At 38.0% G+C, this 25,879-nt stretch overlaps 1 protein-coding gene across 1 annotated transcript in view; it reads left to right on the top strand.

Annotated features, from left to right (window-relative positions):
- Positions 1-25,879, top strand: part of DCDC2 (doublecortin domain containing 2) — a 70,386-nt gene that overhangs the window by 19,751 nt on the left and 24,756 nt on the right. The window contains exons 3-7 of the mRNA XM_072853387.1: positions 3,853-3,929; positions 4,044-4,175; positions 8,795-8,941; positions 10,056-10,110; positions 12,628-12,829. Of these exons, the coding sequence (XP_072709488.1) occupies positions 3,853-3,929; positions 4,044-4,175; positions 8,795-8,941; positions 10,056-10,110; positions 12,628-12,829 (613 nt within the window). The remainder of the gene's footprint in view (positions 1-3,852; positions 3,930-4,043; positions 4,176-8,794; positions 8,942-10,055; positions 10,111-12,627; positions 12,830-25,879) is intronic.

Raw genomic sequence — 25,879 nt, 5'->3', positions numbered from 1 at the left:
CATCTGTAAGAGTTATCTCTTGTGCATTGCGGAATACTATATTATATTATATTGTAGTTGCTTGCATGTCTGCATGCTTGCCAGCTTCAACATTAAAGGTGTTGTACACAGCTCATTTGCAGCACCCCTGTGCAGGCACTTCCCTCTGTTTTTTAAAATTTTCTTATAATGTATATATTTTCTCCTTTCCTCTCTCTCATTTGCAGCATCAGAGTGTCCCTGTTTCCTGGATGAATATAAAGAGTTTATCTTTCTTTTGGGCCCTAAAGCAGATCAGGTGTAAAACATGCCTTCAGGAGGCAAGGAGTCCCAAAGACGTTAGTTGTCCCTTCTCTTCCACACAGACAATGAAGCCTAAACATCTGCCTAAGAGCATGTGGGACCCCAAGAAAAGATGCAGTACACTTGCCCCTGGTGTTCATGTTGGGTGTGGCAAAAGACTCTTCAGAGACTTCTGTGCCACCGTGGTTCAGCATCTGCTTAATTTAGTCTGGGCTACTCTGTTCCACGCTCCCAGAAACTGAGGTCTTGTCTGTGTGCTATGCTAAATACTTCTGGGTGTTTTAATAGTGTCATAGTCATCTTAGTGTTTCCATGCACTGATTTTTGTGGTGTTACATTAGCAAATGTAACATTGCACTAACAAATTCTTTTCACCTTTTAATATAGGAGGTACATTTGATTTAAACACACTTAGCAAAACAACGCAAGATTGTATTTTGTTCTGGTTTAGGCCGTGTTTAGGTAGAAAAGACAAATATTAAGTCTCTGCCCAAGCTGATCCCATCTTACAGTCCCCTGCAGTTTGCTTGTTTAAGAACAGCGCTGACTTGTTAGGCCACAGAATGCTGCCAGAAATATTAATTAATCTTTGAGAGAGTAACCCAAAAGACAGACTTGCAAGCTGATGCCACAGTATCTATTATTGGCAGAAATACAATCCTTCAAATAATAAATGAGCTCTTAACATCTGTCAGGTTGCTTGTTTTCTCAAGGTCTCAGTGATCGGGCTGCATGCAATAACATGATGGCCTTCTGAGGAGCCTACATCAAAATTAATGGTTTCATCAGCTTGCAGGAACAACTAAACAATTGGGCACACCTGGGACTATCCTAAAGGGCTCCTTTATGCTTAGTGAATACTTTCTAACTAGTTCCAGTAAAGTGTGAATCATTGAAACCTAAGTGTTGCAGACTGGATCAGAGAACTTAGTTTGATGGACTGTTTGCAGTGTGTGAGAGCTTGAGCATAGGTATCAACAACATGAGTATCAGGAATGGATAAGGAATCAACTTTTAGAAAAAGCGATATAAAGCTTTACTAGTTATAGATTGAATATTTTATAGGGGATTAGCCTGGCAACCTAGCAGCTACACGGAGAGGTGTAAGGGCAGCCTAAGTGAAGCCATTCCCATTTTGGATGCAACCTGTGTTTGGAGCCTAGATATTAGGACCTGATGCTATGGAAATAAATCAGTATTGCCTCAGCCTTCAGTAGCCTACTTTTTAGAAAGTTACCTTATTTTTTCTGTATTCTGGAGCTCTCTATTAGATTGCTTACATTTGGCAAATAACCCTTCATGGCTGACAGCAGCAATAGAAATGTTTTCAGATGTTGCAGTTTAAGGTGTGTTTTCTTTTTCTTCCTAGAGACTCAGTAAATATTCATCTCAAATTTTGGTGACATAAATGACCAGTTATACTCTGAATAATGTGTTTTAAATGTTGCTGCAAGAATGGATGAGCTCCTAATTTATTTGGCAGTCTCCAAAAATTTCCTTGCTTCCCCTAATGAGCTGCACGATAGCAACCTCTTACTCTCTTTCCAAGCCTGTAGTAGTAGGTGTGAATCTTCCACCTGATTCAGAGCAGACTGGAATTAACAGCAAGTCTGTGAATTGCAATTCCCTTAGGCATTAAGGCATAGCTTATGTACAGTCTAGTACAAAATTTTTCATTGTATGGGGCCAAACCAAACATGTATCTACAAAATATATCTTAAGGAGTAAACTGCTTGCATAAAGGGAAGGTCCCTAGCTATTCCAGAAGCCTGTTTCCTAGCCTGGTCCACAAGCACTGCTGGCACAATGCAGCAGTAACATCTTTCTTGCTGTCTCTCCTCTTGTAGAAGTCTCTGGCCAAAATATCCCTTTGCACTGAGCTTCAGATCATCGTGCCCCTAGTGCTTCTGATTGCTTCGGTTTAGTCACTGTGCTGTGCAAAGGCTAATTCTGCCTTCCTCTGTCCACGACCAGCGTAGGCTTTCATGTCCTCTGAGTCTGTTAGAAAACGGCAGATTGGGAGGGCTAGACTGCTCACAAGGGCCTTTGAGAAAGGCGAAAAGCTGAAGTGAGTTGAATTCAGAATAGAAATGCTTCTTTTTTAGCAGACGTTGAGAATAGATTTTGTTCAACAGATTTACCTGTTGCTGTCTTTCGCTTGAAGTGATTGTACATCAAGGAATGCCAGTTTTGCTTTTGTTTTGTTGGTTGCTTTTTTCCTGAGAGAGCTATTTTAGCTCCAGAATTTATGTGCTTGGTGCAGAATTTGCTGTGTGAGGTTCTTTGGGTTATGTGGGAAGTCAGATTTGATTATTTTAATAATTGTTTTTAGCTAGTTTGAAATAGCTAGTAGGTTGACCACCTCTCTTGCTTTTTTCATGATATACAAGAGAAAGATCTGGAAATCAGTCCTGTCAGTACTAAATCAATTTGTGTGAAAATCCATGCAAAGACTTAAGCACTGGAGCCCAGACCATTTTCCGTAAATTAAATGAGAAGTATTGGTTAAGTTAGCACAGAGTGTGATAAAGATGCAACATATCACGTCATTAGACTGCTTTACATAGTGACTGGAATACTGTCAGTTTAAATAAACTTTGTACATCTATTTGAAAGCATATCTCTATGCATGCCGGCTATTTAATCCTTTAAGCTTTTATAGTGTTTTTCAGAAATGTAGCCAACTTGTTAATGCAAATACTGTGACTTTCGAATGTTTGTTTGGGTTTCACACCTTATTTTGATTTGCTAATTACGGAGAATTAAAAAAAAAATCATATCTTCCTAATTATTTGGGAGTTTGGTTTTATCCCTTTTTTTTTAAAAAAAATTGAAATTGTGTTTATAAATGCGATAGGGAATCCTAGCTAGGCAGTATTGTGTAACTTTCTGTTCAGTATAATGGCATTAATGTTGAGCCACCTGATTGATCTCAATGCAGTGTCTGTTCAAAAGAGTACAGCGAATAATGCTGGGAATTAAGTAGCCTATGTTTTATTCTGAGAGCTAAAAATCTACAGTTCACCTCATTTGTGAGTCATTGCCCTAAAATGAGGATAGTATTCAGCTACCTTTATAAATCACTGATGGATTTGAATGTAAAGACCTATACAAGAGCAAAAGTACTTATTGCATAATAGCAGAGGGACATAGAGATGGCATTAATTGTTAAAGAGAGAAGATGGTTTAATTGCCTGGGCCATGGTTATGAGCAGTAAGGACTAAGAAGGCAAGAACAGAATTTGGGAGTGTTGCTTTGTGTGTCTAGGAACAACGGCTGAGAAGTCACCAAAGATGTCCATTCAATTCTGACCTCTCAGTGGAAACCATACGTTGTGCCATGCTGCACTGTGATATACTATGCTGTGGTTGTTATTCAACGTGTATATGAACCTGCAGCAGTAATTTTGTATGCTGTGTAGAAGGTGAAGCTGGAATGGAATAAAATGCATGTTTTAAAAACAGGAACTTCTTTCTGCAGGTACAGTGCCTCCCTTGCTGGTGGTGGTCAGGGCAAACTCTTTCCCAATGTGAAGACCGAGTAATTTCTAACTCTTTTTCTCCTTGCAGGTCAAGCCGGTTACTCACAGTAGAATCACTGTGTCAGCACGGTTTCGAAAACCACTCCAGGAGCCCTACACTATTTTGTAAGTAGAATTTTCAGTTAGTGAACTGCCATTTCGGAGGGGCGTGGTGTCTTAACTTCAGATGAGTTTTGCTTAAAATGCTCCTCCAAATTATTTTACTTTGTTTTATTTCAGCCTGATTGCAAATGGAGACCTTATTAGCCCTGTAGTGCGCCTCCTCATTCCCAGGAAAACGCTGAATCACTGGGATCATGTTCTTGAAATGGTTACAGGAAAAGTTACCCTCAGAAGTGGAGCTGTTCACAGGTATTAGGAAGCTGAATATTTGCAAGATACATTTCATATGCATACATATGTTTTTAAAACTCCATAGGTAGATATAATGGATCATTCCTGCTTCTTGGGAAATTCCACTATAAGAAAATTAAAATACATTAACAAGCCACAAAATGGAAATACATTGACTTCAGGTAACCTTCAGGCTTCATTTCAACTGCTATTTAAAAAAAGGAAAACCTCAGTTTGTTTCAACTGTTATTTCTTGATTAAATATTTATTTAGCAGGCATGTAATAATACAATAATAATACAATATATTTTATATTAATAATTAAGTTACATGTCAGGATAAAATAAATGAGCACAGTAAAGTTGGTTGAAATGTTAGGAATGTGCAATAATAGATGTGATCCATGTTCCTTTTAATTTTGATAGTTCTTTAAAGTCATTGGGGAAAATTATTTCAAGGAAAATATTATAGATTCTTTGGTTTTTGAAGACCTGTGCTATGACTAGGATGTGCTTTATGCTCAGCCTCCTAATAAGAGCTAAGGCCAAAGTTGTAGTTGCTGGTTTGCTGGTTCCAGTATCTCAGCTGGTCTGAGTTATTGTGGTATCCAAGGAATAGGATGTGATCTCTTTGATAGGTAAGTTTCAGTCCCTTAAGGCTTTTACGATGTAAAACAAGCACTCTAAAATAGGATATGGTAGTTGTTGCAAGTTTTAGAGTGAAATGATGTATGCAGTTTCCATGAGAAACATTGCAGTGTAAGGGGCCTGCCAAGTTGTGTACTGGCAAATTACTGACATTCCAGTGTTGCCCCATGCAGAGCACATTACAGAAATCTGTTCCTCAGATGGGAAAAGGCCTTTTGTGGAAAATCATTCTTCACAGCTTACGCAATGTCTGAAGCTAAGCTTGCAAAATCTTTCTCAAATCAGTGAAGATAAAATAGTCTTTCAGTTCTTCTGATTGCTTTTCTGGAGCTGATACAGATGATAAAAGATTAAGGTAATGCTATCTGCTGACTATTAGCTCTCATCTAATTTTTCCTCTCAGCCTTGCATTTCTTTGCTCCTATTATCTGGCTACTTATCACTTTTATTTGCAGTAAAGTAAACCTACACACGTGTTATAGCTTTCTGGATCTGATTCTCAGCTAGTGTAACTCGGAAGCGAGCAAAATAACAGCTGTTTACAACATACCAATTCTTTCTGCTCTCAGGTTGTTTATCAATTTAAAAACCTTTCACATTTTATTCTCATTACTTGGTGTCACTCCTTGGTGAAACTGAATGGTGTAACATGAAAGCATAAATCATCTGTACATAGCTAGGATTGCTTCTGAGAAGTTCCCTTCAGTGCTCAGTTTTAATCCTTTAAAAAAATAAGAAAATGTACATGACATTTTGAATTATTTAATGTTTTCCTTTTTCTGGTTTTCTATTAACCCAGTTTTCATTTTCTTTTCCTTAAAATGCTAGGAATACATATTAAATACATTAGTAAAGTGATCGTTGTTCTTTAATAGGTTACACATTAATTGCCTGGGTTTACTGAAGCTGTGTTAGCATTATGGGAGGTCCTGTAAGACCACTGATGCTGGGAAGATATAATTTCTCATTAAAGAAGGCTAAGTGGAATTATGAGAACCTGCATTACTTATATGGCAGTTTTTATTTTCTATGTTATTAAAAGACATACAAAGCTGCCAAGTCTTATGCAGTTTCACATGTGGCTTTAAAAAAAAAAAATTATTGATCATCCCCATCAGAACAGGGATGTAAGTAAGAAATATGAGAGAGGAGACAATGAGAAAGTAGCTTTTCTGCTTGCCAGATTGTGTGTGGGGATGGGGTACAGCAACCTGATGGGCAGGTACCTGGTGCATGGGCAACTGGGAATTTGGGGATATTGGTCCCACAAGTTGTGTCTTTGCTGTCTCCTTTGTCAGCCTGTATGCTTGCTTTGTTTTGGCTGCCACTTTTTGGCTTGGCTTCAGGAGGGAAAATGGAAGTCCACTGACATCCCACAGGACAAGCCCTAGGTCATCCCCCAGTGACCAGAAGTGGTGACCACAAGGACATCTTTGTTGCATAATACTAGCCAGAGAGAACCCAGCTGGTCTTTGAATGGTTGTGGCCAGGTGGGTAGGTAGAAGGCTTCAGAATTAAGTGTCACAACATTTGTGTGATGCTTGTTAAGTCAATAGTCATTTATTTGTTTGAAGTTCCATTTTTTTAAAATGCATTTTTAACTTCACTTTCATCTTCAGTGACTGATTATGCTTGATTCAGTTATTATGGTTATTATTTTCAGGGTGCATTATACAACTAGAGACTGCCAGATATTTGTCCATAACATTTTTGGGAGTTCTATTAAGCAAACAAATTTTGAGAATTAAATATAATATTAAAACACAAGCAAAGTGAAAGATCAGGAACAGAAACCCACAGTGATGTTTGTATGTACTCCTATATACCTGCAGCACCAGTTCTTAAACTGTGGTACATTGATTTGCTGTTTTTTCCCCCTGAGTTCCCCAAAGCAAAATGTAATCTAGCAAAGCACAGTGAGATTAATTCAGAAATAGGCTTCTTGCTGATTTTTAGATTGCTTGTTTTATTTTCATTGTTTGTGTGTAACTGATGTCGTCTGTGTGATAGCGAAACATAAATTGCTCTTTGAATTGCTGACATGCCTGTGAAATGTTTGCTCTAAAAAGTAAATATGAGTAGTACAGAGAGGGTGCTCCAGAGTTAGCATACCTCTTCGCAAGGAAGCAGCAATGTGATCAAGATTTTAAAAATCTGCGATTTCACCTTTGAGAATGTTTGGTCTTTGCACTTAGAAAACCAAGGTATTTCTACATGGCAAGGTACTTCTACATGGCAAGGTACTTCTACATGGCAAGGTACTTCTATATGGCAGGAGGCACCTAGAAAATTGAGGTACTTCCATGAGGGGACTATAAGAAAGACTTGAACACACCAGAGCAAGTGCAAAGGGCCACAAAGATGAAGGGCTTGAAGATACCTGTCACGTAGGGAGCGCTGTGACTCTACAGCCTGGAGAAGAGAAGGCTCAGAGGGATCTTGTTAGTGTGTATAAATACTTGGTGGGAAGGAGTGAAGAAGTTGGAGCCAGGCTCTTCTCGGTGGTGCCCAGTGACAGGACAAGAGGCAATGGGCGCAAACTGAAATACAGGAAATTCCACTTGAACAGAAGAAGAAACTAACGTTTTTACTGTAAGGGTCGTCAAACACTGGAACAGGTTGCCCAGAGAGGTTGTGGAGTCTCCATCCTTGCAGTTACCCAAAACACACCTGGACACAGCCCCGAGCAACCTACTCTGGTTGCTCTTGCTCTGCATAAGGCAGTTGGGCTAGGCGATCTCCAGAGATCGTGTCCAACCTCAGCTATTCTGGGATTCCTGGTTCTATAAGCTGCATCTTTTTTTTTCTGTGTTTATTCAAGGTTGTGCCACCGTGTGTATGAACTTAAGAAGCAGCTTTTTCTCTATTAAACTGAAAATTTTTGCACTTTATAAGTCAGGTGTGTTCTCAAGGCAGGCTCTTTAACCTTCCTAAAAGGTTCATCATATAGGTGGTGTATCATTTCATATCTCCTTGCATTGTGTTGAAATTTATGAGTAACACAGATAGTAGCTCCTGTAGAAGGCTTCTAGAAAGGCAGTTAAGATGGCCATTCAACATTCCTGCGTTTAAGACTTAAATGCAAAACCGTTAATGTTGACTTTTAAATTAAATATAAATATTGTTGGGTTTTGGAATATGCTTCATAGGAAAGAGCTTATTTATTATTGAATATTTCCTCCTTCCTCATTGTTTTGACCATCCTTAAATAAAATCACAAGCTCGACAATGAAGTAATTGGGATAGCATAGAAATAATGTGTTGACTGCCCCCCCCCCCCCCCCCCAATGCATTTCTTCTTTCTTGGTAAAGTATAGAAGCAGAAATTATTGTAGTAAAAATCTACCTGGTGTAATAGACATATTAATTATTGGTATTGTAGGCGCCTAAGATACACAGCTTCTTGTTATAATGTATTATTGTAATTCCTGCTACTTCCAATCTTACCCCGCCAGGTACAGCCATGTTCCAACCTTCTGATCTATACAATATAATGATATAAATACAATATTAGCAATTTGTTCTGTGTTAGGTGGACAGGTCCTGGGTTTTCAGTTGTGGGGCCATGAATGCCCTGTTCTTCCCAGATTACTGCATTGTGCCCAGAGCACAGATGGGACGTAGAACTTGGTATGAGAGGGGTCAGGAACTCATGGAATAGATCCCTTCCAAGGTATCAGGGGAAAGGCATTAAAGACCTTCTAAGTACAAAGTAATTTATTTCATTTTAGAAATTATGAGAGTATTTCATCTGTCGTAGCACTTCATACTTCATTAGTTTTATATAAACTGTCATTTAGGTCATTATTTTGCGCTGTCTTTCCTTGTCTTTTGTTTTTGATCATTGTATGACATCCACTGTACTTTATTGGGTTTCATATCTGGAAATTCAACATGCTTTAGTGAGTTTAGAATAATGTAGCTTTCAACACTTAATATACCTAGCCAAATGTTGAGGTTTATTATATTAAGCATTTTCATATTTTTCAGACTTTACACTTTAGATGGAAAACTTGTTCAGAATGGGTCAGACTTGGAGAATGGGCAAATTTATGTTGCAGTGGGTAGAGAAAAGTTTAAGAAGTTGCCGTATGGTGATCTGCTGTTTAGCAAATCTACAATAAGAAGGCCACAGGGGTAAGTTTTATAGGTGTGTCATATGTGTTTACACATGTGTTTCTCATGTGCTTGTGTGTGTCAATTTGTTTTCAAAGTACCACCAGTAAAGTACAAAATCATCATTCCAAGAATGAGGGATGGATGGACGGATGGGTTAGTATGGATGCAAAACTTTATTGACAACTTCTGAGAAAGTTGAGATAACAAAAACAAAAGAGCAAGTGGAAATTCAGAAGACTATTTCACCTCATAAACATGCCATTGATCATGTATCACAAAATTAATGTTAGAGAAAGGATTATTTTTTACTTGGCTTAATTTATTTTTTTCCTGGCATATAAATGTGTACAGCTGAATGAGATTAGGTGCAGCTACGCCAGTCTAGATCTATTCTTGCTTGGTAATGCTTTGTGGAATATGTACTCCCTTAAGAATGCTTTATGTTTGGGTCTATTTTTTGTGGGCTAGAATGATCACATAATAAGAGTCCTGAACCGCGTCTCTGTAAGGAGAAACTTGGGCTTTTGGTCTCTTTGGAAAACATGAAAATTGGGAGCCATTTCATTGAAATAAATGGAAAGAAATTGAATTTTGTCCCACAAATTGGTGTAATTTAGAGAATTTTTCCCATATTCTACATATAAACTTCTGTGTAATTTATATATATATAGTAATTTTTATATATATATATTAGTGAGCAACTGTAGACAATGTGAATAACTTGAAAGTATTTTGGGAAACAGCATTTGCAACAAATGAATTTAAGGACAGTGAAAAGCTATGTTGATCAATTGATGTAAACAGAGTTTTATTGAAATTGCTGGAACTTTTCATTATAATAGTTGTAAGGATCTTTCACGTAGTAATTCACTGAATACTACTCTAATTTCTTGGTATATAAAGTATGCACTGTGGGGAAATGTAATGCATTTGTTTGAATAAGTTAATGATTATGAGTTTAAATATAGTCTAGTGAACAGAAATGAGTGATTCTTAGTAAAAATGTTCAATGAATAAAACAATTAACTCTGTTGCCATAGCCGACTTGGTGTTATCTGACTTGGTTATAGATAACATAGTGTCTATGATAGTGACAGTGTACACAATTCTAAGATATGGTTTATTTCTTCAGTTCCAAAGCCTCTGTACTACCTCCGATTGTGGGATCTCGAAAGTCTAAAGGCAGTGTAAGTATCAAGTGCCATAATAAAGTTTGTTTCTAATTTTGCTTAATTCCAGCAGATGGAAAGTCCCTGTCCTTTGGGTTTTAATTAAATCTGAAGAGAAAAAACCCACAGCCACCTGGTGGTGTGCTTATTAAAGCTTGATGAATCTGTAGCTATTTGGAGTGTCAATTAGACAAAAGAAATCTGAGAAAATATTATTGCAATAATGGCTGCTTTATTTTTTATAAAACCTTCCATAGCAAAGATCAACTGCTGCCTTGAGGTCTTTCCCATACACCTTGTCAGCTGTCTTTGTTTATTTGTGAAATTATTTATTCAAATTAGACACCTAGAGGAAAAACACAGAACCGTTTGCAAAATGTCTTGCAGAAAATGGCATTTCTGCATGCTGAGTCTGAATGAGGCCCTAAAACAATTTCCGATCTGATGTGTTTTGCCCTAACTAACCATTAAATACAGAGCTTGAGCCTCCACTGCTTTGTATCCTGTATAGCTGTTTATATGTGTACAAAATGAGTCCACTGTGGATTTAAAACAGTGCCAGATCAGAATATAAGTATCTGTTTGCACTGGTTCTGTACAAGTGCAGTTTACTGTACAAGTACAAGACAGTAGAGACTCAGACTCACAGTCTGTCATTATAAGTGTGGTAGTTGATCATGTCCATTCACTGTTTACAAACCAAAAAAGCCTGGAGCCACTAAACAAAATAAGCAATAAAATACACGCGTCTCTGTTCCATTCTGTTGAAATTCAGTAGAAGATAAAACCTCAGTAAAGAACATACTTTCAAGTGGTGTTTGTTTCTAAAATGTGAGCTTTGCAATTCTAGCATTTGTAAATATAACTCATTAACAGTTTTAACTTCTTGCCTCTTCTTCTATTACTTAACAGCCGTACAGAAAATTGTTTGATATTCACTTTTGTTCCATTGGGATTGTAACACACACTGATAACAAGTGTCAAGGAGGCAGGAATATGTACTACTGCTCTTAAATATCTAATGCAACACTTGAACTGCTATAAATCATGTAATTGTTTGCTTCAATTTGATATCTACACTTTTTACTATTATTGCTTGGGAGTAACAGTCTCCAGTTTGAATTAGAAGAGGCTGAAATATTGCTGTGCCCTCATTTCTTTTTATAGAGAAAGGATAAGTGGTAGATTTGATGGTATTGGTAGATAAATGGTAGATTAGATGGTAAAAGCTAGATGGTATTTAAGTAAGATATTTTAAACAGAACTGATTTCTACTGATTATGTGAAAACTAGAAGAATCACATAAAAATATAATAAAGTATGCAGGATTTTTTTAAGAGATACAGGATTTTGTTCAGGACTTATTTTTCTGAAAGATTTTAATTTTATATAGTATTACCTTCTAACTTTAGCAGTGAGGTGAAAAGAATTGTCCATGACCATTGCAGAATGAAAGGCCTTTCTGGTGGGCAAGTTCTAAAATGGCATGAATTATTCATGCAGCTACACTAAGTGAAAAAATGAAGTAGAATATATTTGTCTTCTGTGATTTAGCTAAGTCCGTGATAAGGTGAACAGTTCCAGATACTGATAAGGTTTTCTGCCCTATCTGCTTGTGTGTTTTGTTGTTATATGGACTGTTTTGACAGAACTGGATTAGGAAGGAACTACACGTACCATTAGACTGGCAAAAGTAGGAGGCTGACAGCCTCTAATGAGAGGCAACGATGAGGGTGTTCAGTTGGTAAAGTCTTTACGCAGCCTAGAATGATATAAATGGTACCCTAAAGGGGTGCTATGTACAGTTCAGGTTTTTACCATGTTGGTTGTGAACAGATTTAGACTGTAGAAAAATGTGTATAAATAATAAAATCTCTGGCTAGTACACCCAGGATCATACACACATCAAAGCTGTAAAAATAAGGACCAGGTTTCTGCTTCTGTTTCTAGATACACCACAGAGCAAGCATAGGAGCTGGCTGATGTCCTTGGAGGTGATTCAGAGGTGATGTGTTGGCAGACCTCTTTCTTAGTGTCCACTTGGCAGTCAGCGTTACTGCCACATGAAGACTGTCATCCTCTTCCAGCTGCTTTTGACACTTAGCAGATTAATGCCCATGTCTCATTTACACAGGCAATGAATTATTCAGAAGTTATATTTGTTACATCTTGTGACTTTCCACACATATGCATAGATGTATCTACACTATATGCATAGATCATACACATGCGTATATAGATTCACCTAGCCATTCTTTTCATCAAATGAAGCATTATTCCCTTATAATAAATGTGTTATTTTCCTCTGAGAGTTCTTGAGGGGCATTTAATCAGTGAGATCATATAGTAAGTTGATGAGATAGTTACAGTTTTCTGGATAGTTTAAGATATCGCTTAACTGTAATGATTGTAAATTAATATACTTCTTTAACACCTGATACCAATCCTTAGTATTAAAAGGTTGAAATAATATTGAAATTAAAAAAATAAACTTTGTCATTTTCATCAGTGATAATTGCGTACTCTTCTTCTCAGGGAAACGATCGGCAATCTAAATCTACCGTTGGATCCAGTGACCCGGGAGAAAACAGTTCCTCACCTCAGCCTCCTAAAGGGAAGGACAAAAGAAGCCAGAATCCAGAGGATTCTGTGTCCAGACGACACTTTTCTAACAACTCTACAAAAGTTAAACAGACAGTAAGAGTAACAGCTTCCACAGGAGTCATTCGAGATAATGGTCAGTACTGAGATAATGAATGCTATTGTAGCATAGTGGCTTTTGATCTTCACTTAAAACAGTGAAACAGTGGAATAATATGCTTGTATAGTTCTTGAATTGTCCGTTTACTCTGGCTAACTGAATTTACAAAAGTTCTTTCTGCTTAGGAAATGTACCTGTGCATAACTGCTCATTTACATACCACAGGAGACTATATGATATTTACTATACCTTGGAAGTTAAACTAATATGGTCCTGTCTTTATGCTTTTGATAAAAGCGTAATAGAAGACATATTTTGACAATTTTCTGACTGTTCTGCCCTGAAAAAAAGTGAAGAAAAGGAGCTGGTCTGCTCAAAGGATACCTCGCTCTCCCTGAGGCTCCCTGGTTAGCTGCCTGGTTCTGTATAACAAAATGACTAGACCCTGGGGGAATAACACAAACATGAATGCCAGTTAGCCGATAGCTGCTGAGACTAATCATACAGCAGAGCTGCTGGAGGCACTTTCAGAATTTCTCTCCCACTGTGCTCTGGCAGCAATTTAGAAATTTAGTCCTAAACATCCTTTTTGAGAAACTGCTTTTCTTTTCTTATGGTGTGATATTTCCCTTCCCCCCCATTTTTTTTAATGGCTAGAAGACTGTCCCCTCACTACAGATATTGCTGACATGCTGGGATGGCTATTTTTCCTCATTAGTAATAGTTCCAAAAGTCATTAATACAGGCCAATTAATATCTGTCAGGAGAAATAAACTATACTTTTCATAGCATTTGACATTTCTTCTCACTGCTGCTTAAGTGTTAATAATTAAGTGTGCAATAACAAATCGTGGTCTAAAACTTCAGTATATGTCATCCAACAGCACAGTTTTGTACCTCTGTTTGTCTAGGATCACGAGTTGTAAATTTGAGTCAGGAGCAGGTTTGTAAATTCGAGTTTTAAAAGATCAATGAAATATAATCTTTTGTAATATAATTGTTACCAATATTTGTTCAGCCAGATCGAGTGGAAAATATTTCAGGAAGCAGTTGCCTTAAGCTTCTCATTGCAACACTACTATTTAAAGTGATTTTCAGCCCTGCTTGTATTTTAACAAGAGGTGCACCCTTATTATTACACTACTCTAGTTCTGCTTAAATGTATTTCTTTGCCACATGATTCAAAGTAAATTTAATGATGTTGTATTTCTTTTTGTATTTTGTCCTTCCATTTCTGGTTCCATTTTTTTTTTCTGGCATTTTGCAGTAAGTATGAAAAAAAATTTTCTGTTATCAAGAGCAAAAGTAGCATGTGCTGTTTCCTGCATTTTGCTTTTCAGGGATGTAGCTAATATCCTATATTCACCATTTCACATGAGAAAACATGTGCAGTTGTTCTGAGTCTGTTAGCTCGTAGTGGAACACTTTTTTGCTATGGAATTTTTTTAAAAAAGTGGTTTATCATGGAAAACATGTGAAGGGTGCATGGAGCACTAGAGAGAGATCCCCCTTGTCCCTTTTCTTTCCCTTTAGTAATTTTGGCTGAAAATTTGTAAGGGACTGCTCCAGATCCCTTAAAATCCACAGAGGCTTTTTTGTTTGTTTTAGATTTTTTCCGTTCTCCAGAAGAGGTACAGCTGTGCTTGCTGCAATAGTTTTTGTCATAGTAGCCAACCAATCTGAACCACATTCTGAAATACGTGAGTCTTGTCATAAGAGAGCATAATTCAGCCTCTACCCAGTTTATTTTCTGAATTGTCTGAGGTCTAACAGAGTGGTAGAGGTACCCAACCTTTTGACAAGAGCTGATGCTGTTGGCAAAACATCTGAGGTTTCTTTTGACCCACTGAGGCAAGTGGTGTGTGCCACCATTTAAAGAGAAACAGAAATGTCCTTCTGGAAGTGGATGGCATTTGAGGTGCAGTGTTAGAGAGGAGACCGAGCCAGGACTAAGGAAGAGTGCTAGTAGCTGCTGCTGCTTCTATTGCAGGAAGCAGGCAAGGCATTCATATCAAATGACATGTTTTTTCATAATCACCATGTTAACCCAGCCAACCTGAAGGCTCTACACTGAGTGCAGTTTCTTTTTGTTTTGTTCTGAAGCATGGTGAATTGGATAACTTACTCATATAATGGCAAAATCTAAAAATTCACAATGTTTAATCCAGTGATAACTGTACACAAGAACTTTTTATTGTGCTATTGTTGTGAATGGGACACAAAAATATAGGAAACTATTTCATACTGAAATAATTAACGTGCCAGAAAAAATTTAATGTATTTCGTCATTAACATTGAGCACTAAAATGCACCTATAAGATTGTCAGTGGTACCTAACACCACTCAATTACTTTGAAATTGAGTGCTTCAATGTACTTCGTATACACATTTCCCTAGGATACAATAATGCCTTTCAGAGAGATAGGAAATGTCTAGATTTATAGCTACAATTGTTTAAATTTACCCTTATGTTTGATAATCTCTGGAGACAACATCTCTTTTCTAAAATATTTTTTTAAAATTATTAGTGTGATGGTAGTTCTACAGCTGGAACTATTCTTGAGCAATATACTAATAATAGGTTATGTGTTACTCAGATAATAACTTTTCTAGGTTTTATGCATGCAGACAGGTTTGTTTGTTTGTTTTTTTTCTATTGGATCCCAGCAATGTAAAAGAGGACTTAACACACCATGCCATGTTTGGTAACCAAAGTCTATCACTGTATGTTCCTTTTCATTGTTCTTTCCCATGTAAATGAACAGTAGGCTTCTTTCTGGAGAGTCAAAAGCACTAGGAAATAAACATCTCCACGTGGGATGTGAAGGATTCTTAAATTGCTCTTGCACTTTTTTCCCCCGTATTTGTCTGCCTGTGAGAGACTGCAGCACTTGCAGGCAAAATTTGGGGAAAGAGGACAGCTCTTGAAAAATCAGAGCAAAGGTCTTTTCACTCAGGTCTGACCCTGTGTGGGAGCTCCACTGTAGTCAGAACATACATAGCTTGTAGTGAAGTAGTTCAAAGAAAATGTACTATACTGAACCCAAAGTGTCATCTTCTATGCAGTTGTTGTCTCCGGAGTGTTTTTTCTGGTCACACCTCAAGATGGAGTGACCTGAAGCACAGGCAAGCAGGCTGTAGGAGCTGTGAGCTGTTAGTGTGGGGTGCTGCAGCTTCAGTATCCTCCTGCCCAGCCAACCCTCTGTGTCAAAGACTGACCTTGACAGGAACCTAGTTGGACCATAAAAATATAGGGTTGCAGAGGTCAGCATTACACCATATTTCTGTCTTTTATTATTTGAAGGGACTGAACTGCTGTATGATTTGTGATGATGTTAAACTTACTGCCAAAGGTATATTATTTTGTGACTTGATACCCTGTTTTGCTATCAAGTTTGTTTCTTTATTTCTCATTAACTGAATATTTTTCACCTGTGGGACTATCTATTGAGTTAAATATAGCACAGGAGCTTGATTAAGTATTTCCACCAAATTATCTATCTGCAGGTGGGAAGTGGAAGTGCTTAGCTGCTTGATGTACATTTTAGAACAGAGGTAGGTGGCAGTGTAGTCCCCTTGAAAAGCTTTCCCTAGAGAGGCTCATCAGTCAAATCAGTTTTGCAAGCCTACAACTCTGTCAGTGGGGGATCTGAGAAACAAGTAGATGCATTGAAGTAAGCAAAGCCTGAAACATTCTGCCCTCATCAGCATTGGCATTGTTTTTATGGTGCATCATAGGAGAGTCACCTGGCTCAGTTTTGACCTGTGTAGCCCTTTCTCTACCAGAAAAAATGCTCACAGCGAGGAAGTTGCACTACCATGTTTCCTTGCTAACCAAAGTTTGTCTCTTTCAAGCCGACCAGGTTGTGGCTGGCTTCTCTGCCTGCTTCTTTTGACATACTAAGGTGACCTTTAGCATACCAATGAAGCAGGAAGGAAAGAAATGTTAGAAATATGCAAACACTGAAAATATTTTCATACCCAGATGAGCTAATGTGTCTCTATCCTACAGCTTGTTGTTCATGGCTCAGTAGGCTGCTTGGGTTTAACCTGCCTGCCCATCTCTTATTCCCAGGGGGTACATCTGAATGTACTTACCTCCTTCTTGAAATAAGAACAGGAAGTGTGAGAATCATCATTTGCAGTGTTTTTTGGAAAACGTATTCTGGTACAACATCTGAGGCAGCAGATTCACCAGGCGGCTTGTCTGGTGCTATTTCCAACTTTCTGTATGTCAAGCAACAGTGGTGTCATTGTTCTTGTCTAAGTGTTCCCAAACATAGCTGCTACTGAAGTTGGATTTCAGCCCGCTGTTATAAACTTCATTTCTGCACTTTGCAGAAATCAGTATCCTGAACGGGCAGGTCTTCAAGCAAATCTGTAAGCTAAGCCCACTTCTTGTACCTGTGTCCTGCAGTGGTCATGGTCCTGCTGCAGGGAAAGCTTTCTCACCCAAGCCAGACTGTCTTTGACAACCTTTGTTCTGATTAACCCCATAGAGAGAGTAGAGAAGATGATCGGCAGGAAAAGTTCCCAACTCCATTTCTACTTGTCTTTTGTTATCCCTGGGGGACATCTTGTAGGGAGTCATTGCTGTCTGCTATGCTTTCCATACTGTTGAGGTGGTACATCAGGGAGAGGCTTACTTCTTGCCGATGACTGAACCAGTCAACCTTCAGCAGCTTTCTAGTTTATACTGTAGGGTGCTGTGACACTTTCATATCTGTGTCATTGCCGATTGCTCATCTATGAAGCTGAAGCTGTTAATAGTGTATGTATGCATTTTTTTATCTGCCTTTTTTTAAAGAAAATTCATAGTGAATAATCATTTTTGGAGTCTTTCAGATTCTCTTGTTATTGTAGGTTTCATTAAGACTGAGGAGGATAATAGAGGACATCTGACCTCTTTCTAAGGAAATAAACCTATTTCTGAGGAAATAATGATTTTTTTCTCAGGGTTAGAATTGTTTGAATGTATCAATATGGCAAAGATAAATAATAATAAAGTGCTGAATGAAAGGGTGCTCAGTGGGGCTGCAAGATTCACTGATGAAGAATTCATTGAATATTCATAGTTTCTAAAAAAGTCAAAGTTTCTATGCAGAAAGCTAAGTAACCATCTAGATGATGCGATATCAAGTTAATGTTGGTAAAGCAAAAGCAATGCAGAATGGTAGGTAAATGATGAACTGAAATACTTTACAGAGTCCTAATTGAATGATAAAGGTTTAGAAAAATAATTGATGAAGCCAGTTTTGTGAAAATCTCTTCTGACACTACAGCAGAGGTAATTAGAAAGTCAGTAAGATATTGTGGTATCTAGAGATAAAGAATAGTGAATATCACATTGTATATAAAATCAATGGTTTGAGCTCATCTGTGATTCTTTGAAATCGCTTCTTGGAAAGGGGCATTGTAGATTTAGGAAAACCTCAGGGAAGGAAAAAAAAATGGTTAGGGATCTGAAAAAATACACATGAAACAAAAAGAACCTGGGATTTTTTATTGCATCAAAAAGGAAGTCTTTTTATTTAAAAATACTGTGTTGGATAAGAATAATACCCAGCAGTATGATAGATATTCCTAACAAACTGTGGATGTGAAGTGAAAATTCACATACCAAGTTCTAAACGATTTGCTAATTAGAAGGAGTATTTCAAATCAAACCATAGATTAGCCATCATCTGGCTGGTGTTGGGGTTTTGTTTTCTTTCCACCCCCCCCCCCCCCCCCCCCCCCCCGTGGTGGCTTTGTCAGACATAGGGTACTGGCAGGGATGAACCACAGATCTGATCTGGTACAACAGTTTCTACAGCGCTACATTCTGTTTCTTAGAAAATCAGACCTTTCTTTTAAATAGTCGTCAGCAGAGGCTTAAAACTGGCTAGAAACACATAGTGTTTAGAGCATTCATTTTCATTTTTGCACCAACAGTGTGACAGTTTGCACATGGCACAGAGGGGAATGAAATGAATTGTCTTTTCTTCCTTTCCCCTCCATCTTTCTAGATCTCTGAAATGAGGCTTTTAGTGTCTATCATATAATAACTTTCTGTTTCCATATGAATGCAGTGGTAGTCTGGTTTCCCACAGAAAGATTTTCTTAATGCCTTTTCAGATCTCTGATGTTGTTTTATCCTTACAGTAGCTGGTAAGTGTTCTTATGGAGGGTAAAATCATAGGAAATTAATTTAAGGAATGCTGGCAATAAATTAGGATGACTGACATTAAGTGTACCATGCATTTAGTAATGAAGAATACCGGTAAATCAATAGGCTTTTTAAGGCAGAGTAGAGATGTGAAGTAGAAAATACTCTTTTTTTCTTACCCTCTTGATTTGTTTCAGGTCAATTATTTACATAGTGTTAGTCTCTATAATTTTTGCTGCCAGAGTCTAAATATGCTGCTATCTGAATATATTAATGAATATAAGTTTTATAAATTTTGGTTAATCTGGGCACAAATGTGAATATATTTATTTATATCATAAGACACATAGCCCTCTGAATTTCCAAATAAGTTGAGTCAATTTCTTCTGCAAGTGTATCTAAAGAGGTGGATGATACTGTGATGTGAGTCAGTGCATCAAGATCTCTCTTCCTCTGTTTGTCTCACTTTATATGGCTTGTGTTTTGAATTAATCCCTGAGTCCCACAGCATGGCTTTCTTCTGTTAACTCACAGCTCAGATAAAGGTTTTGTAACCATCGGCGGGTCTGAATTTTGAGATCTCAGTGGTGAAGGGTGCTCCATATGAAAGGTTCTTGCAAGAAGAGGTGTGGGATTCTGCAGGAGATGACGTGGAGTCTGAAGTCAAGATGAACCACTATCAAAATAGCCAAATTTCAGAATGTGTTTAAGCATGTATTTATATATTTTTTTCACCAAGTTGCGCTAACATGCATGCTTAACCTTTTTAAGCGTACAGTCTAGGTTTCATTTATTTTACTGAAACTCTGGCACCTGCTTGCTTAAAAATAAGAGAGAGTGTTCATGAAGAGACCCAATCTGTCAGTCACTTACTCACTTAACTGTGTCTTTGTTAGACTCACTCATCTGCTTAAATTTAAGTATGGACATGAGAATTTGGAAGCTCAAGGCTTTACACATGTTTAGTCTTTGAAGAAGGAGCTATTATCCTAAACTTAAAATATATAAATCACCACACAATTCATTGGGAAAACATAGGAGTTTGTTCAGTACTATTATTTAATATTTAATGGCAGTTTTCACACACATGGTCTTCTGAGTATCATCATTAAACAATGTGGATAAAACAGTTCATATTTCATATGACATAATTTGTAGTCTCACTTGCAGGAATAGAGCTAAAAGCTAATGACAAGACCTCAAAGAAGTATATCATTCCTAACTATATGAATTACTAGTGGCTGATATATTTTGCACAGAGACATATTCTGGACCAAAAAAATTATTCAGCATATATGTGATCATATGAGTGTATCTGCATTACTATATTAAGTGAAAGAATCTATTAATGTCAGTGATATTGATAAAACAGATTTAAAAAATTATATATAAGCCAAGCCTCATAAAAGCCTCTGATCTCTACAGTGATCGAGTGTAAACATGTGCCCACTGTACCTTTGTGTTTTATTTTCTTCTTCATTTACCAATTAACAATGTTGTTAAGGATGCTTATGCCCATCATAAACTGCACAGTTTAAAATATAAAATGTACACACAGCTCAGATGAAACAGCTGTAGAAATGTATGAATATCCTGTCCTTTTAATAAGGTGGCGTGAGAGTTCCATTAGTTCAGTAGGAGGCTTATTGCATTTATTTTTTTCTTTTGATGGAAATATTTTTAAAGGACTTATGGTTAAAACACTGGCATTTAAATAGTTCCTAGCTAATGTTTGAAGACTGTCAAGCTGAATCAGACTTAATGGAGAGGATTGGATTAGTCCAGAGCCAGGACCCTGCTTTTTGTGGAAAGAGGAAAAACATATAATGTGCATTAGTACTTAGCAGTACTTGTAGCATACTTCTATAATTAAAGTGACAAATGCAGCCAACCTAGTATAGGTCCATTTACTCGTCTTAATGGGAGTATCAGTATTTTCTGAGTGCAGCAAAATTGTCAGGTTACCCCAAGTTTGTGACAGATACATTTCATACCTGCAGTTTTCTCCTGTTCCTGATACTATTATGGAAGAAGGCTTTATGTGTCTGTGAAACTTTGTTTGTTTGTGTTTGTTTTAATTCGTCCTGCGGCGAGCTTACCCTAACAACTCTTCCACTGCTTATCAGTCTGGCCTCCCTGCACACTCTACACCTCCTTTGCTTTGCTCCCTTCCTCTTCCCCTCCCATCCCTCCCCACCTTTGACTTCCCTCTGCTCTTTACACTTCTTTTCCAGTTATTCTCTGATGCTTTTCCTTGGGTCCACATGGCACTTCATTTTATCTGACTTTGTCCGTTTTCTTTCCATGCCATTCGTTGGTCCTTCTTCAAGTAATCCTTTCTGTCTGGCACTGATTCACCAGGATCTGGATGTCTGTGTTCAACTCCCTTTTCTCTCTTAGGCTTCCTCTTCGACTTTGGGCAATTGCTTGGATACATTCTGCAGCCAATGAAACACTTACCTGGAGAGAAATGTGTGTAACAGGAGGCAGTTCAGGCCTCCTAAGCTGATCCCATCACCTCTCTGAAACTTCCTCTGTGTGGCTAAAGAGTATGTCAAAGAGCAGCTGTGGAAATGCTTGGTTTGCCAAGGCTCTTGTGGAGCTGCTGCATAGGGTCAGAGGTATTGAATGGGAAGTTCTCCTCGTTTCCCTCTCCACCTGGTTATCACAAGCCTTTTCCTTTAATCAGCTTGGGAGCAGAGAGGACGTGCCATTCTCCTTTGACTATTTTTCTCCTCCTTTTGTACTCAGCCATGTGTAGCTTTGCAACAGGTGGTGACACGTGCTGTGGTTTTGAAGAGTAGACTTGTCAAGAGGCTCCATCAGCTGTATAACAGGCATCTCTATAAAGTAACTTCATAGCTTGAAAAGTTTTCTTTAGACTTTATTCAAGTCATAATTCATAGCTTTGTAGCTTTCTTTTGGAGTGATTTATAGCTCCAAGTCATTATGTGAGTGTGAAATATAACTCTTTTCTGACTAATACAAAGTTATTCTTTTGAACGTATCCATTAAATATATGTCCTGATACTCTTTAAAAAGTTCTTGTGTGTACTTTCCATGGTTGATTTATGGCCTATGACTTTTTAATGCAAAAGTATTTTTCTGTGCAATTGCAGTGTACTTTGTATTAAAATAATGGAAGTGTGACAAGAACTCAACAGAGCAAAGATTATTGGTTTTTTGCATTTTAAGTATTCATTACAAGTTAATATGAATGCTGTGCTACAACTGTGGAACAAGAATCTTTAATTCAGTTGAAAGAAAAGAAAACCAACAGGCAAACCCTGGACAAATTTTGTTTAAAAACTAAAGAACTGTTGTTTAACAAAATAGCTTTGTTGAAGTTAATGTTTAAAATACTGAGCCTCTGGGTTTCAGAATGCAAATAAGTGACCATGGCTTACACTGGCACTCAGACATGCCGTGTGCCTATTTGTTCTTATCCTGTACTTATATGCTTTATTTACATGCATGCTGAGGACCCATCGTGCTCCCCTTTGGGTGTGAAAGGATTTTATACTGTTGGGACAGTATGTTAGGATCCAGAGGGCAGATGAAGGGTACATGCCCTTTTCTAAGAGTGCTGTTTTTCTTCACCTATTGTTTTCAGTACTTCTTTATATACCGAAGACCTGCGTTAACATCCAGTCCAACTTGAAAGGGCAGAATATAGGCTGTTGCTCTGTGTATTAGTGCAAGCTCTTCCCCTTCTCCTAATGTGTATGCTTTTAGTGCTCTGAAATGTCTCCCTGTCAATAGGATCTTTCCCTCACTCTGTCCTGGTTTGCCACCTTGTCTCTGGGTGAGATGGACTCCTGCAGCAGTTATGTGACTAGTGGGACTGAAGTGGATGATACAAGGGCTTTAAAAGCTGGTAATGGAGGTGGTTTATTCTATATTAAGGCCCTTCTGTTTCACCTGGAGATGACTGTATAAGGTGCAGCTTCCCTTTTAGGCAGGCAACTAGTACCATGCAGTCAATTAGCTGTAGTATTTCAGCTAGATTCAGTTAGTGGAAAGGAGTATTGCAGCTTTCTTGCCAGTTTGCTTGTGCCTTTTGAAGACTGCTTCAAACATATGTTTGAGGAACAGAAATTGAGAGGGAAGTGTGCAAGTGGCACTTTTGTTCTCTTCCTACCTTTGCCCAGAAATGCCAGGCTGTAAGCTCTGCCCTTGCAGGGTGAAGAGTAAAAGTAAGAGCAGGCATGAGCACACCAGACTTCTCAACACATCTGTTGCCTGTTTGCATTACTGGCTGTTAGCCAAATTGCTGCTCAGGCTAATAGCATTCAAACTCTGCATAGCAAGAACTAAAAGGATTATTTGCAAAGACTCCAACTGTAGTGTACTTGGCCTTACCTTTGCCTTGTCCATTCAGAAGGCGTGAACAGAGGTTCAGAAAAGGCTCTTTATTTGGAGAGGGTGTTTGTTTCCATCTGCTTCCCCATAGCAACAAGAAAGATTCAGTAAATCCTAAAGGTTTCTTGACCGTGGTACCTTTTCAGATCCCAGCTGGTTCTGGAAACTTGTTGAGGGCAAGATGCATCTTGCCTACCTCCCACTGTATGAGGGTTAGAGGATTAGTTCAAGCTGGGCTTCTAGGCTCCAGCTGTCAAGGAGAGACAAGTGTGTCTGGAGACACCCATTCTCTCAGTTGACAGTGAAATTAGAAATCTAGCTTAGACCAGATGCTGAAGTATTGCATGTATCATGTATGTAATTCCTGCCTTGAATTGTGACACTTTCAGTTTCATTTTAGAGTGAGGAGTCTAATTCTGAAATTGAGATGGATTTTTGATGGAGAGCTAGAAGCCAGCTCCAGGGACACAGTGATAATTATTGCTCCCAAGTACTGTTTTGGTCAGCATAGCTCCACTGTCTACTCTGAAGGCTCACTGCAGTTCCTCAGTTGGCTTTGCAGGTTTATTCAAAAAAATTCCTTCAAATTCAAAGGCTTTGGATTGGGTAAGGGAACCACTTATCACCATCTTAGGATTTTTATTTTATTTTTTCCTGATGGACAGTGAAAAAGACTCTTGGCATTTTAGTTGGCTGCATTTGGCTGTCACTGTTGTAGGATTAATTTATTTTAATCTGAAACCAATAAACTGCACAGTGAGTTTACACATGCACATTTTGGAGTGTACTGAGTAGATAAAAAGAAAATATTCACAGAAGAAAATGTATCCCATATTCTTTGCTGTCCTTGTTGCTGGCAATTTAGCAGTTATGTGGAATCTTCTCTCTTTTGAGTGCCAGACTGTTTGAAAGTGATTGTTTCCTGGGACTTAACATCTGAAGAATTATGCTCATAGCATATTTAAAGCTTAACCTAATCTTCCAACAGAGCTTGGTTGGGCTAGCCGTGTATTTACTTTGAGTGGTTTTTTTAATACACTGAGCATTTCACCAGCATGACATTCATATTACAACTGATCCATGTCATAATCCTCTCAAATCAAGATGATTAAAGAATTTCTTAGTGTTGAAAGCTCTTTGTGCCAAGATTTAAATTCACCACTTCTTAGAGCAAATCCAGTAGACTGTGAACTGGTGCTTTGGTTTTTGTAAGCTATAAGGCATGCTATTAAAGTTATGATTGGACTCCCATTGCACGGGTGGGAACCTAAATAATATTGAAGGTATTATATGTAACAGTAATTGCAACTGGAAATGTGAAGTTTAGAGCTTAGACTAGAGCAGCTGGTTCAGCAGAATTTGGGCTTATGAAAGTGACAGGAAAGGCACATTTAATTATCAGCATCTTGGTTTAAGATTTAAAAGAAAACAAACCCCAAACCTACTTATTTTTTGGTTTGCACCACATTCTGTAAATAGTATACTGTAGGAAGTCGAATAGGAAAGTAGCAAATTCAGAAGCATAGTAGAAAATTCTTGTAAGGGAGCACCCTCACTTTAACGCCTATTCCATTCAAATACAGTAGTTAATTGTGGTCACACGGCTTGCAAAGTAACCCCCCCAGCCAAACTATAAAACAAGTTCTAGAGATAATAGAATGTGAAGTTTGAGTTCTTGCTATGATTTGGAAAAGTACTATACTGGGGATGGCCTGAGCCACTCCACAGTTTTTCAGATCTAGTTTTGAGTATTTTGAGGTCTTAGAAGTTAGCAATCATTTCAATTTCCTGGTTTTGCTATTGGGTCAAAAAAGGAAGAAAAAGGCCAGCCTTTAATTAAAGGGAAAGCTGCACAGAACATCAGGTATGACAGCCACTCCTGCTATCATGCTCTGAACTGCTTTCAATAAAATTATGAACTTGCCAAAGAGTGGAAACCTGGACCGCTGAATATCCGCTGTGCATTGTGAGCTAAAACTATTGTTGTCCATGTTTTCCTGCTGACAACTTTTCGGATTAAAAAGCTATCTGTAGTTAAAACATAGACACATAGACCATATCACTGCTGTGTTGTCAAAGCAGGCAAAAACTGTGCTGAAGAAAGAGAGATCATCTTGTTTCTTATTTGCAGAGATTTTACAGGACCTGTAGGTTTATTCCTTGCATAGTAGGAGACAAAATTGCAACCTATAGTAAGAAGTGGGGAGCTAAGATGATGATAAACCTTGTGTCCTCTTACTTCGAGCACATGATGAGTTTCTTTGGGTTTGCTTTTAGTAAAATGAATACATTGCAAAACATAAAGCGGTCAAATAGTACTTGGCAGCAGGAAAGCCATGTTGCTTAAGTCTCTGCAGGATGGAGTGTAGCTGTATTGATGCTTAGTTTGGAAAGACTGGACCAGGACAGGCGTTTCAGGGCTTTTGCATTTGCTTTGTGATAGTTTAGAGCTTAGGACCCAGCTGTACCCAAGAGAAGGCTGAGTTTTGGAACACGCATGGAATTAAAAAAGATGTGGCTGAGCGGGAGCTGCTTTATTAATTTCAAAATGCACATGGTCTTAATGATCTGTCATT

This window comes from Ciconia boyciana, chromosome 2, assembly GCF_034638445.1.
Source record: "Ciconia boyciana chromosome 2, ASM3463844v1, whole genome shotgun sequence".
Taxonomy (NCBI): domain Eukaryota; kingdom Metazoa; phylum Chordata; class Aves; order Ciconiiformes; family Ciconiidae; genus Ciconia; species Ciconia boyciana.
Note: the sequence above shows the minus strand (reverse complement) of the source record. Positions and strands in the feature narration are given on the sequence as shown.